We start from the raw sequence: 14,152 nt of genomic DNA on the forward strand, positions 1-14,152 counted from the left end.
CTCTGTAGACCAGGCTGGCCTCGAACTCAGAAATCCACCTGCCTCTGCCTCCCAAGTGCTGGGATTAAAGGCGTGTACCACCACTGCTAAAACAATAATTCTTATGTCTAAGTTAGCACAGTTTTGTCAAGAAGCAAATCATCTGCCTTGTGTCTCATTAGTATTGAAATTTTGTATAGATAAATTATGTCAACATTTTTTTGTCCTTGCACCTACAATACACTGTCCATTCTAAGTTTATGAACTTAGTTATCACATAGTGGTTTTACAGATAGCTTAAAAGGAATGTTTGCCCTGATTGTTAATCCATTTCAAGCCTGCTTTCTATCTTAATGTAATTATCCCATGACACATGAAGGTTTACAGAGCCCTAATTGTAGCCCTTTCTATAGAAGGCTCTAGTTTTACTTGTATAAATTTAGGAATTCTCTAGAATCATTATCAGGAATTACACATTCATCAGTTTGTCTACTTAGCATTTCTACAAGAAAGTCCATCTTTGTTGATCTGCAGATAATCTGCCCAATAAGGTGGGCTGATGTCCAGGAATTATTATATTAACTTAATAATGACAAAGAAGGCATATTACGTGCTAGAATCAATTCTGAGATGAGATTTCTAAAGGCCCTGCAAACTAGAGTTCACCCATCACAGACCATGCAATACAATGTGTTATCTCCAGAATGCCACTTGCATGCCTTCAATCTTTTCTAGATGGCTCCTGACAATGTTTTATGTTATAACATTCCAAGAATTGTGTTTTACTAGATACATATGCCAGAGCATTCTCAGTTTTAATCTATAAATGTATAAATGTATAAATGTATATAGCCATCACTTCTAATAAATGTGTAATTACAGAATCAGCCTTTTCAGAACTCAAGGCAGGAGCCCATTATAATCCTAAATATGTGTCAATTGTATGCAATACATACTTCAATTTTTAAGACTATGCAAAATGAAACATCCATCTGCCAAATTACATTAATTTGGTTACTTTTGAGGTTACTTCTGGTAGGTATTGTTGATTGTATAGAGAACAAGTAGGACAATTCTTTATAATTTTCTTGACTTATTGCCAAGTTAGAGAAAAGTTTTTCTTTAAACTTGTATTATTTACATGATATCTTTTATGAAAAATCGAAGCCTCTAAAAATTTTGCTACTAATAATAGTTCTATCTTTTCATTTCCTAATGCCAATGGTCCTGGAAAACCTATATGGGATCAAATATCTAATTTATAGAATTATATCTAATATATATATATATATATATATATATCTGTTTTAGTTACTTGATACAATAACAAGGTTAATAACAATAAATAACAAGGTTAATTCTGAGTAATACCAAATAAGGTTAATATGGAATAATTTTAGCAGTTTCTATATGCAAAACAACTCTCTCTACATGTTTAGAGTCAGTAACTATTAAGAGGTTCTGGAAAATCTAATAGAACCATGAGAAGAGCATTTAATTCTGATTTTTGAGCTGAAACATATGGACTTTGAGTTATTTTACTTATATGTAACAGAAACCTTTATTTGCCAGAGGTAGTTTTCATCTCTGAGGCTTACTGCCTCAGTCTGCTTTCCTAGACCTAGTCTTGGAAGCTTCTGGCCTCTGTTCAATCTTATCTAGGCCTAGAATATTTTCAGCCTCTGAGACTTGCTGCTCAGTAAGCTCACACTTTCTTTTTTTTTCTGATCCCTGGCTGGCTGATTCAACACAGCTGTTCAGGCTCAAACCCCTTTCCAAGCTGACTGATTCCATTTGGTCTCTCTCTCTCTCTCTCTCTCTCTCTCTCTCTCTCTCTCTCTCTCTCTCTCTCTCTCTCTTTCTCTCTCTTCCCCCCCCTCTCTCTCCCCCCCTTTCCCTCTCTCTCTCTCTTTCCCCCCCCCCTCTCTTTCCCTCTCCCCCATCACTCTCCCTCCCCCTCCCCCTCCCCCTTTCCCTCTCCCTCCCCCTCCCCCTTTCCCTCTCCCTCTTCATCTCCCTCTCCCTCCCCCATCTATCTCTCCATTTCCCTTTCCCTTTCCCTCTCCTCTCCCCCTCTCCCTCCCCTCCCCCTCCCCCTGACCTCCTCCTCTCCCTCTTTCTGTCCCTCTCTCTTTCTCTCCCTCTCACTCATGAATTGCTTTGCTTTGCCTCACACTAACTTACAATGGGTTTTAATCTCCTGGCTTCTTCTTACTCTCTGACTCTTTATCTTTACCTGTGTATGGCTTGCTCTCTCTCTACAACCTATCACTGTCCCAGTAAAATGGCCACCTCCTCCTTCTCTCCTCTCTGCATTGCTCCACTTAAGTGGATTCCTCTCCCCTCTCTTCTCATGAGAGTTGGGCATATCTTATTCTGTTAATTCTTTCTCTGATTTATCACTTTGTCTGCTACTCAGACATAGTTTTCAAAAATGACAGCTTCTTTCTAAAACTAACTTTACCTTAATTATTTGGGATTAAAGGTGTTTACTAAGGTCATGTTTGTATTCCAGCCAGAGAGATTAAAGATGTGTGTGAAGGGCTGAGTCACAATAACACAATATCAGGATTCACAATGTGATCAAATATCTTAACACTTATATTTTCTGACATAACCTGCCATTCCTGTATATAAGGTAGAAGCTTTAGAAATTGTTGTTCCTCTCACTACACAAGGAATAATTCATTTAGTTCTGAAGTTTCTTGCTTTGGGGGAATTTATTGTTAATTTCTCTTCCCCCCCACCAATCACTGCAAGCTCTTTTCCAATCCTCATTATTACCCCTAATAAGGTAACTTCAGGCTCTACAGTCTCTGCTGAGTCTGTTCCTGCTAACTGATGGTCTTATTCTCTCTTTCACGATCAAATCAGAAACATTTTTAATATACTTTTATTGTGTTTATATCCATTCTAAGATATTATCTTCTCTTTTCATAAGAATTCCAAATGGAAGCATGAGTAGAAGGCAAAATAACTAAGATACAATCCAGCTTTGAATCTAAATGGTCTACATGTGCATCCTGTAATTTCTTTTCTACCAAAGCCAATTCTTTTTCAGCTTCAGCTGCTAATTTTCTTAAACTATTTAAGTCTGAATAACCTTATAAGGCTTTTAATAAACTACTTTGTTTTTGAGAAGTTAACCCAGTTGTGAGACTTAGCCAATTAATAATCTCCTATTTTTTTTTATATATCTTTAAGTGTTTGTAATTGGTTTCTTTTTATCTGTATCTTCTGTGGCTGGATTTCTGCAGAACTATCTTTTATCCTAGATAGTTTATAGAACCTCCTCTTTGTATTTTTTCAGAAGCAATTTGTAATTCCTAACAAGGTAAAATTCTCTTTATCAAATCTTTTTTCTAAGGTATCTGAATCAGGTAGCAAGATAGCATCCACATAGTGATAAGTTATAGATTGAGGAAACTGTTTATGAATTATTTTCAACTGCTGTTGCACAAAATATTGGCATAAGGTAAGACTGTTTTACATCCCTGGAGGCAAGACCTTCTATTGATATTTTTTGGTTGGCATGGCATGATTAAATGTGGGCACAGTGAAATACTGTGCTTATTCTCTGTATCTTATTTCTCAAGGGTTATTGAGAAAAATTGATCTTTTAAGTCAACCATGATTATAGGCCATGCTTTGGATAACAAAGAAGTTAAAGAGATTTTAGGTTATAAAGAATCCATAGGCTGATGACTTTAATGATTGCTCTCAGATCTGTCAGCATACTCCATTTTCCAGATTTCCTTTTAATGACAAATATAGGACAATTCCAAGGGTTTCCATATGTTGAATCTTCAGCTGCTCTTGGACCACATGTTTTAGTATCTATAACTTTTCTTTTTTTTAAGAGCCATTGATCTACACAAACAGGCTTGTCAGTTAACCATTTTAATGGTAGGGTGTTTGGTATTCTATCAGCAGTGGCCTTCCTTATAAATTTGGAGAGCCAACCTATGTTGTGTCCTGATTATGGAGCTTGATTAGTTTCTATGTGTCTTTGATAATATTTGATAATATTTTTCTCAGGAACATTTCTCTTCCCGCTCGTGGCTGAAGTTGGAGAAATGTTAATCAGTGCTTCCAAGTGTTGTAATAGATCTCTTCTCCATAAGTTTATGACTATATCTGCTTTATTTTATGGGCCATATATGGCTTTAATTTTTCTACATGACCTCTGGTCCTATGCATTTAATCCATTTAGACTTTGTTTTACCTGAGACAATGTCCCAATTCCTAGGAACTGTGTAGATACTTTTTGTGGTGGCCAAGTTGAATTCAGGAATCTTGTGATATTATAATAATTATTATTATTATATTGTTGTTATTTGATCCTATATCCACTAGGCCTTTAATCTTAATTACATCTCATTGTAATTTCAACCTTGGTCTCTTTTCATTTCTAGCAATTGTCAAGATATCTGTCTTCTGCTATCTTCAGAATCTCTTTTTCTATCTACAGGAGCTGCTCTATTTCTGTTAAATGGATTAGTAAACTTTGAGCAGTGCTGTCTGTCCTGTCAGGTTTTCTAGTCAATTTCTAGCAGTTTTTCCTTGGCTGACAGGGAAACAGAGGGTTCATGTTGTCTTTTGTGCCACACCCTGAGCAAGGCCCCTTAGTCAGTTTTCCAACAGAAAGGAATTGCTGCAAATATCAGTGGCTGATCTGCATCCGTAGTCCTCTAGATTCCTTCCACATCTGCTACATATTCAAGAAACTTCCTCCCTAGATTATTATTGGAGAAAAAGTTATCCTTAGGAACTGTGTGTCTACAGTTTTAAGGAAATGACCTGATGGCTACAGCAATGGACGTTATGAGTTCTCATGTCTTTGTAATTGTTTGTCTAACCATAACTGAATTGTGAGCTTTAGATTCAGCATCTTCAGTAGTTTTAATCCATTCATAAACAGGTGCAGATCTGGCCCTTAATGGTCTAATAGCCTTCTTTGCATTCAGCATTTGCATTTCAAAAGCTAAAGATTCAATTAAAATCTCTCTAGCAGTTGGATCTGATATGGCTCTATTTAGAACTGAAGTTATCTTTGTAAAAAGCCAAAGAACGATTCATTTCAACCCTGGACTATTTTTGTAAATGATTCAGATGCTTGTGCTACTGAATCATTACAGCTACTGTACAACATTGTTCTAAGATGGCATCTTCAAACATAATCTGTACTCTTAATTCAGAATATTGACCTTTACCTAGCAACTGATCCTTGACAATATTGATGCCTCTAGTTTGATTTTGTTGCTGCATAACTGAAGCCTCATCTCTGCACCATGTCAGCCAATGTAGTTGAGGATGGGGTTCTAAGATGGCTGACATCAACTCTCTATAGTCTTCTGGAATTGTATGATTTTATGTAGCCCAATTTTTAAGTATCTGTCTTACAGAGGGTGAATGTAAGCCATAGGGCATTATTACTTCTTTAAATCTTTTTAAGACTCTGTAAGACTATGGTCTCTCATCCAAATTCCTTAAGCCCTTGTGGATTTCTCTACTGGAGCTAATTGTCTTATTGTAGCTGGAAGAATCATAGCTTCTCTAAGGGGCTTGGACTGCACTTTGCAGTCTTGTCTCAAGGTGGCACCATAGGCTTCAGATTGATTCATCTGAAGATGTGTCTAACTTTTGTTCTCTTGCTTGTAACTTAGCATGGCATTTTTTTTTTTTTTTTTTTTTTTTTTTTTTTTTTTTTTTTTTTTTTTTGGCCTCTCTTATCTAAGTTCTGACCTAAGCCCTGATCTTTCTTTTTTTTTTTCATTAATTTATTTATTCACTTTACATCACTATTACAGCCCCCACAACAGCCTCTCTCATCTCCTCTTCTGAGAAGGGGGAGTGCCCCCCATACCAACCCACTCTGACATATCAATTCACTGCAGGACTAGGTGCATCCTCTCCCACTGAGGCCAGACAAGGTGGGTCAGTTAGGCTAATAGGATCCACGGGCAGGCAATAGTCAGGAACAGCCCCCACTCCAGTTGTGGAGACCTGCATGAAGACCGAGCTGCACATCTGTTATATATGTGTAGGGGGCCTAGGGCCAGCCCACTATTGCTTTTTGGTTGGTGGTTCAGTCTCCAGGAGCCCCCAAGAGTCCAGGCTAGTTGACTCTGTTGATCTTCTTGTAGAGTTCCTATCTGTTTTAGGTCCTTCAATCCTTCCCCCAACTTGTCCACAAGACTCTCCCAAGCTCTATCTAATGTTTGGCTGAGGGTCTCTGCATCTGTTTCCATCAGCTGCTTGGTGGAGCCTCTCAGAGGACAGTTAGGCTCCTGTCTGCAAGCATAACAGAGTATCATTAATAGTGTCAAGGATTGGTTGCTTCCCATGGGATAGGTCTCAAGTTGAGCCAGTCATTGGTTGGCCATTCCCTCAGTCTCTGTTTCATCTTTGTCCCTGCATATCTTGTAGGCAGGACACATTTTGGGTGGAACATTTTCTAGGTGGGTCACTGTCCTTACCCCTCCACTGGAAGTCCTGCCTGGCTACAGAAAGTATCTACTTCAGACTCCATATCCCCCACAGATGGGAGTCTCATCTAGAGTCACCCCATAGACTCCCCCATCTCGGATCTCTGGCACATCTTAGAGATGACACCCACCCACCCACCACCAGATTCCATTCTCTCAAGCTCTCCTCTTTCCCCCCTAGTTCCCTCCCTCCATCTACCTCCAGTATCTATTTTATTTCCCCTTCTGAGTGAGATTCAAGTATTCTCCTTTGTGCCCTCCTTGTTATGTGGCTTCTTGGGATGGTAGATTGTAGTGTGGTTATCCTGTGCTTTGTGACTAATCCACTTATAAGTGAGTAAGTACATACCATGCATGTCCTTTTGGGTTACCTCACTCAGGATGATATTTTCTAGTTCCATTCATTTGCCTGCAAATTTCATGATGTCCTTGTTTTTAATAGCTGAGTAGTATTCTGTTGTGTAAATGAACCACATTTTCTTTATCCATTCTTTGGTTAAAGGATATCTGGGTTGTTTCAAGTTTCTCACTGTTAGAAATAAAACTACTGTGAACATAGCTGAGCAAGTGTCCTTGTGGTATGGTGGAGCATTGTTGTGAGCTGCTCTACCCCACATTGGGGGCCAAAATGTTGCAGCCAGAGCTATCAGTGTTGGAACCCGCACTGCCAAAAGCCTTGGGGACTAACTTGTTAGCCCAAACTGCCCCAAGCTGCTCCAGTCTTCGGGTCAGGGTTCAGCAAGAGAGAGAGTGAGGATGGACTCGAGGAATGGAGACCAGACAGAGTGTGATTCAACCTCGTTTATTCTTCAGTCTCTCTTCTTCTCTCTAAGTCCCTAGTTCCTAGTCCCTAGTGCCTCCAAGTTCCAAGTGCTAAGTGCCTAATGCCTACTACCTAGTTCTTCCCAGTCCTCTAGTCCAAGTATCTTCTACCTAATGCTTAATAACTAACTCCAAGTTGTACTCTCTAACCTAATTCCTAGTTCCAAGTTGTAATGTAAGTTGTACTGAACTCTTCTGTCTGCCTCTCGCCTTTTATATGTCTCACTTCTAAACCATGCCTCTAAGTCATGCCTTTAAGTCATGCCCTTAGGTCTTGTCTCTAAATCTGATCTCTAAGTCACACCCTTAAGTCACACATCTTTAAGTCTCACACACCCAAGGGAAGATACTGGGTATCCAAAACAAGATGTTATCAGAGTGTGCTCAGCTGTTATAGACCATTGTAATCAAATCTCTTATCCGAGTATATGGCTCAAGATGGCCACAAGGATGATAGCCACCTCCTGTTGGCTCCCCACAGAGCATCTTTTGGATATATGCTCAGGAATGGTATAGCTGGGTCTTGAGATAGAACTATTCCCAATTTTCTGAGAAACTGCCAAGTTGACTTCTAAATTGGTTGTATAAGTGCTCACTCCCACTAGCAATTGAGGAATGTTCACTTTGCTCCACATCCTGCTAGTATGTGCTGTCATTTGAATTTTTTGATCTTAGTCATTCTGATGGCTATAAGGTAGAATCCCAAATGTTTTCATATGCATTTCCCTAATGACTAAGGATGTTGAACATTTCTTTAAGTGCTTCTTGGCCATTCAAGATTCCTCCATTGAGAATTTTCTATTTAGCTCTGTATCCCATTTTTAATTGGGTTATTTAGTTTTGTTTTTTGTTTGTTTGTTTTGTTTTTCTTGATTTTCCTTATGAAGTTGCAACTTGTTCCTTCAAGGTCTGTAAAGAATTGTATTGGAATTTTGAAGGAAATTGCATTGAATTTGTAGATTGCTTTTGGTAAGATGGCCGTTTTTACTGTTTTTTTTTTTATTTCTTTAAAATACATTTCAGGTTTTATCCCCTCACCCCATTCCCACCAGCACCCAGGAACCCCCTATCCTGTCTCTCCTCTTGCCTCCACAAGGGTATGCCCCCACCTACCCCCCACCCCTCCCCTCACCACCCTTGAATTCCTCCCCACTCGGTGTTCAGCCTTCATGGGACCAAGGATCTCCTCTCCCACCCTTGCCCAACAAGGCCATCCTCCCCTAAGTATACAGCTGAAGTCATGTGTGCCTCCTTTTGTGCTCCCGGGCTGGTGGTTTAGACACTGGGGAGCTCTGGTTGGATGGCTGTGTTGCTCTTCTCATGGGGCCACCAACCCTTTCAGCTCCTTCAGTCCTCTAACTTCTTCATTGGAAGCCCTTGATTAATCCTACTGATCCACAAGCATGGCATCTTCCTGTCTTCTGATAGCTTCTTCAGTTTCTTCAGAGACCTGAAGTTCTTGTCATACAGGTCTTTCACTTGCTTGGTTAGAATTACATCAAGATATCTTATACTATTTCTGGCTATTGTGAAGGGTGTTGTTTCCCTAATAATTTTTTCAGCCCACATATTGTATGTATAAAGGAAGGCAACTGATTTTTTAAGTTGATTTTGTACCCAGCCACTGTGCTAAAAGTGCCTATCAGCTGTAGGAGTTCTCTGGTTGCTTCGAGCCTCATTTCACTCTCTCACTCTCTCTGGAATACAGGGGCTAGAGGGAAGTATTGACCATTGGGATCATGCTGATTGCAGAGGGGCCCAGTGACAGTGTCAGGTAATTTACAGGGTCAATATGATGGACAGAATAAAACTTAAGTATATGGTGCTGACAAGAATGCCCAGCAAGAAACTCTGAACTCTTCTCACTCTTAAGTGTACATCTATATAGGCAGACAGACAGATATACATTTGGTAATTAGTTCCTGCTGGCAGCTGTGGGTAATTAAGTAAAGATTAATTGTTAGAGTTCCATTCTTTATTGCCCAGGAGCCTCAACCCTCACTGGCTATGCAAGAGGGAGGTTTGGAGAAAGTCATATTGCAGTAAGAAAAACTTACCCAGGCATTACACATAGAAACAAACATTTATCCATACACACAGACATGTTAGTCCCAACCACCTGTCTCATCAGCTTCACAAGAATTCATGCACACTTACATATATGAACCTATACATACACACAAACACACATAAACAAACACGCACACACACACACACACACACTAAACAAACACGCGCACACACACACACACACACACACACACACACACACACACTCATTTGGTGGATAGAATAAAAGCCCTCATGAGCAGGTTTCATTGAGCAAAACCCAGTGCAAAAGAACTCTCATTCTGGTGTATCATTAAGAATTCACAGATTCTCTTTACATTATATTGTATTTCATTATATTATCTATTATCCCTTGTTCTCTTTATGTCTCCCCAAGTGTTTGTGTGTGTGTGTGGGTGAGAGAGAGAGAGAGAGAGAGAGAGAGAGAGAGAGAGAGAGAGAGAGAGGGAGAGGGAGAGACTGAGAGAGACAGAGAGAGAGAGAGAGAGAGAGAGAGATTTTGCTGGTATAAAATTCTTCATTTTTTGTGTTTTCTTGGGTATACTTATTCTCCTTGTATTGTTTTCCTTGTAATAGCCTCTGTAGGTCTGGTTTAGTGGAAAGGCATTGTTTAAATTTTATTTTGTTATGGAATATCTTGTTTTCTCCATCTATGGTGATTGAAAGTTTTAATGGGTATAGTAGACTAGGCTGACATCTGTGGATTGTATGACATCTGCCCAGGTCCTTCTGGCTTTTAGAGTTACTGTTGAGACATCAGCTGTAATTCTGATAGGTCTGCCTTTATATGTTACTTGACCTTTTTCCCTTGCAGCTTTTAAATTTTTTTTTTTTTTTTTGTATATATAGTGTGTTGATTACTATGTGGTTGGAGGATTTTTTTTTTTTTTTTTTAGGTTAAGTAGATTTTCTTCTATGGTTTTGTTGAAGATATCTTCTGGGCCTTTGAACTGGGCATCTCCTTCTATTCTTATTACTCTTAGTTTTGGTCTTTTTCTAGTGTACCAAACTTCATGGATTTTTCTTTTTGTGTTGGAAACTATTTAGATTTGGCATTTTCTTTGACCAATGTATGAATTTCTTCTGTCATATTTTCTACACCTGAGAATCTCTCTTCCATCTGTTGTTTTATGGGAGCGATGCTTGCTTCTGTAGTTCTGTTACTTTTCTAGGTTTTCTGCCTCCAGGGTTGCCTCAGTTTTTGTTTCCTTTATGGCTTTTATTTCCATTTTCAGATCTTCAACAGTTTTATTCATTCCTCTCATGTGTTTGGTTGTATTTCTTGTATTTCTTTAAAAGATTTATTCATTTCCTCTTTAGAGGCCTCTATCATTTTCTTAAGATTAGATTTCAGGTTGTTTTCTTGTACTTCAGGATTTTAAAGATATGCAAGGCTTGCTATAGTAGGTTAGGTGGGTTCTGGTGATGCCATATTGCCCTGGTTTTTGTTGATTGTATTCTTATGCTGGCCTTTAGCCATCTGGTTGTTCCTGGTGTCAGCAGGCCTCCGTGATTGCAGGTAGAGCTGGTTGTCCTTGGTGGCAGGAGGCTTCCAGGGATGCAGGCAGAGCTGGTGGTCCCTGCTGGCTGTAGACCTCCAGAACTGGAGGTTGAGGTATGGACCAGAAGATGGAGTGCAGAGGGGATGGAGCCTTCATTAGGCTACATTATTCCCTCACTAGGATAAGTTGTGGATACTCCCAGACCCTCAGGAGCTTCACCTCAGTTAAAAAGGCCTCTCTGGTTCTTAGGTCCCTGAAGATCTCCCTCATCTAAAACAATTATTTGAAGTGTTTTCTAAATGTCTGACATATCTGAAATATTCCGAGGAACCTACCTGGCTTCACGTTGTTCACAGTAATGTATTTAAAAATTCAATACTACCTCCATATAACAAATTCTTTCAATGAATTTAATAGTACTAGAGAAGAGGGATTTCTACTTAATGGAAATCCCTCGTGGCTGCTGGGCTTGCTGGGGAACCCAATGGGTAGGGGATTGGAGCATGGAGTGCTCACCTGATTGTCCCATGTGGCAGCAGACCTCCAGGGATGCAGGCAGAGGTATGGCCAGCAAACTGGAGTACAGAACTGAGATTGCATGTAGCGGTGTGGACTGGAAAATGGGATGCAGAGAAGGGTCCATTCTGATCTTTCTTAAACAGGATACATAAAATTGCAATCACTACCAAAAATATAATTATTTCTATGCTGGTCATTGAAACAAAATTATACAGGTCCAAGTGCCCTCTGTTGTATTCTCCATTCTGTGTTTTTAAACACAGAAATATTTTCTTTTTAATATCTCTATCTCTCTCCTTCCTTCAAAGATTTTACTATATTATTTTCAAATAATATACATTTTCTCTATGACTGTCTATACACAGCTTTTTTTTCTTTCTTTAGCACCTAAGCACATTTCAAACATATACTACTGGATCAGAGGCCTGCCTGTGCTAGGGACTTTAGCTTCTCAGTCTTGGCCTGGCTTTCACTGCCTGCAGTCACTGGTGCTCCTTTCAAGCCTTAAAGGGCCCAGCTACCCACCACAATCTACCAGACAGGAAGGAGTAGTCCCTCCACACATGAGATGTTTGAAGGCTTCTCAGTTGTCTTCATCTAGATCTAGATCTTCATCAGATCCTACTCTCCAACATTTGACTGTTTTTGATCATCTTGACTGAACTGTTACTTGGTGATTGCAAATTTTTCTCCCACATCAGTGACCTAGTATTTTCTCAAAACCTACCCTGCTTTTCTCTGTAGTATCATTAAGAATTCACAGATTCTCTTTACATTATATTGTATTTCATAATGTTATCTATTATCCCTTGTTCTCTTTATGTCTCCCCAAGTGTTTGTGTGTGTGTGTGTGCGTGTGTGTGTGTGTGATGTTAAAATCAAACCCAGGCCATTGCACTGATGCACAAACACTCTACCAAAGAGCTTCAAATCTGCCATTATTTTTTGGAACACAAAAATAATTCAGATTTGGTCGATGTGATCCATGTTACTATTTAATGATATAAAGTATGGTTAAAGTAAGCTGTTTTAGGCCTACTTTAATATTCTATTGAGAAGAATACACACCCACCCTGACAGTCTGTTGAGCACCCCTGTCACCCTCCATGATTAGTTTCAATAGAAGCAGCAATTTGCCATTGAGTCTCCAAGACCCAGCTGCCCATGCCACGTGCCTCAAGTACTTTTTCCTCAGCAACCCTGTGGTGGCCTTGGGCTGCCTCTTCTACACCTCAGTAACCCTCTTCCAGTAACCCAATTCTCTGTCACTCCATTTATAGGATCTTACCTAGCCACATGGCCTGCTGCCTCTGCAAATTTAAAGCTGACATTGAGGTTATCTGCAAGACAATCAAACTGCATTGTCAAACAGGATGTCTGACAAACACCACACATTGTCGTGAGTTTCTTGCCTGATAAATGATTTAATTTTATGTCTTAATTTTTAACTAGTAATGAAAAAATTCACTAAAAAAGCTTACTTTTATTTATTCATCCACAACTTCTTCCTTGCTGAAGTTGGGCTCTCAGCTATTATTACATGATTAAAAAGTAGAACTGTTCCATGTGCAGAAAGCAAGAGAAGGGAACGGATGGGAAGGATATCAGAAAGGACCACCGACTCTGCACTATGCTGTCTGCTTGGCAGTTGTTTCCAGTGATTTCGTAGGCATGTAGTGCACTGCAGTCTGTAATTTATGTACATTAGCTCTCTGAGTTTTCTCTCTGATTTTTGCATTTCTAGATTGGTTTTCTTTAGTTTACTTTTGTAATTTTATAAGTGATACTATTTTCATTTATAATCTCTCAAGCTTCTGTTCAACATGACCAGTGAGTTTTGTCTGGGTCTGACAGTGGAACAGAGAGCCCTTCATGTCCATAACTAACCAACTCCCTACTTGTTTTCAACTTCATTCTTTTCTATCACCAGATCGTTCATACAGTCTTAAGTATTTCCTAAACTGGGTATGGTGTCACATGAAAGTAATCCCACAGGATGCCGAGGCAAGATGATCCAAGTTGAAAGCCAATCTAGGCAATTTAGTGAGAATATGCAATGGTAATTGCTAGCCCCAATAATCCTGTATAAAAATAATCTAGTTGTTATATGTATAAGCTATATGTCTAGATCTGGAAAATCTAACACTGCACTAATTAATTCTCTAGCTATGGGACCTTTTGTTACTTGTAGTAGTTACTGCTCCATCTTTTCTTCCTCCTCTTCTTCTGTCCTCTCCATTTGGGTGAGTAGCAAGGACCAGGCATGTGTGCACCACCACGTGCAAGCGCCCACTGGGGAGTTTAGAGCACTCTAACCTACTACTGCTATGAGATCCTACCACAGTTTGTTTTCAGTTTTAAAAGAAGACATGGATACAGCTCAGTGGTATAATTTATATTTAGTCCTAAAATATTTTTCTCTATATTAGGCATGTTAGCAATAACTTCATACCAAAATATGATACTTTTCTTGTCTAAATAGCTTGAATGCAGATCTTTTCCCTTGATCTAGGGGATGGTAAATAGAGTGAGCATTTGGCTGTTCATATAAATAATAATTACATTATTCTCTTCTTCCCCAGAAATGGCAAGTAAGCTTTTCCCTTCTTTTATACATCAGAAGTATCAACTGCTGTCACTTCATGCCTAAGTCATCTCTCCCTAATTCTAGGCTGTCCATAGGCCCACAGTTTTCTTTTCACCACCTCCTTGAACCCTCACTACCACGGAAAATCCTCATAATTCTCCTGGGATAGAAACATAGCTACACAG

The 14,152-nt window shown here is 39.3% G+C and overlaps 1 protein-coding gene across 1 annotated transcript in view; it reads left to right on the forward strand.

The window, feature by feature from the left end:
- The window catches only part of LOC117709941 (leucine-rich repeat-containing protein 37A-like), a 59,505-nt gene that overhangs the window by 34,712 nt on the left and 10,641 nt on the right, over positions 1–14,152 (forward strand). Inside the window, exon 4 of the mRNA XM_076935197.1 lies at positions 12,661–12,779. Within this exon, the coding sequence (XP_076791312.1) occupies positions 12,661–12,779 (119 nt within the window). The remainder of the gene's footprint in view (positions 1–12,660; positions 12,780–14,152) is intronic.

Source organism: Arvicanthis niloticus, chromosome 6, assembly GCF_011762505.2.
Source record: "Arvicanthis niloticus isolate mArvNil1 chromosome 6, mArvNil1.pat.X, whole genome shotgun sequence".
Classification (NCBI taxonomy): Eukaryota; Metazoa; Chordata; class Mammalia; order Rodentia; family Muridae; genus Arvicanthis; species Arvicanthis niloticus.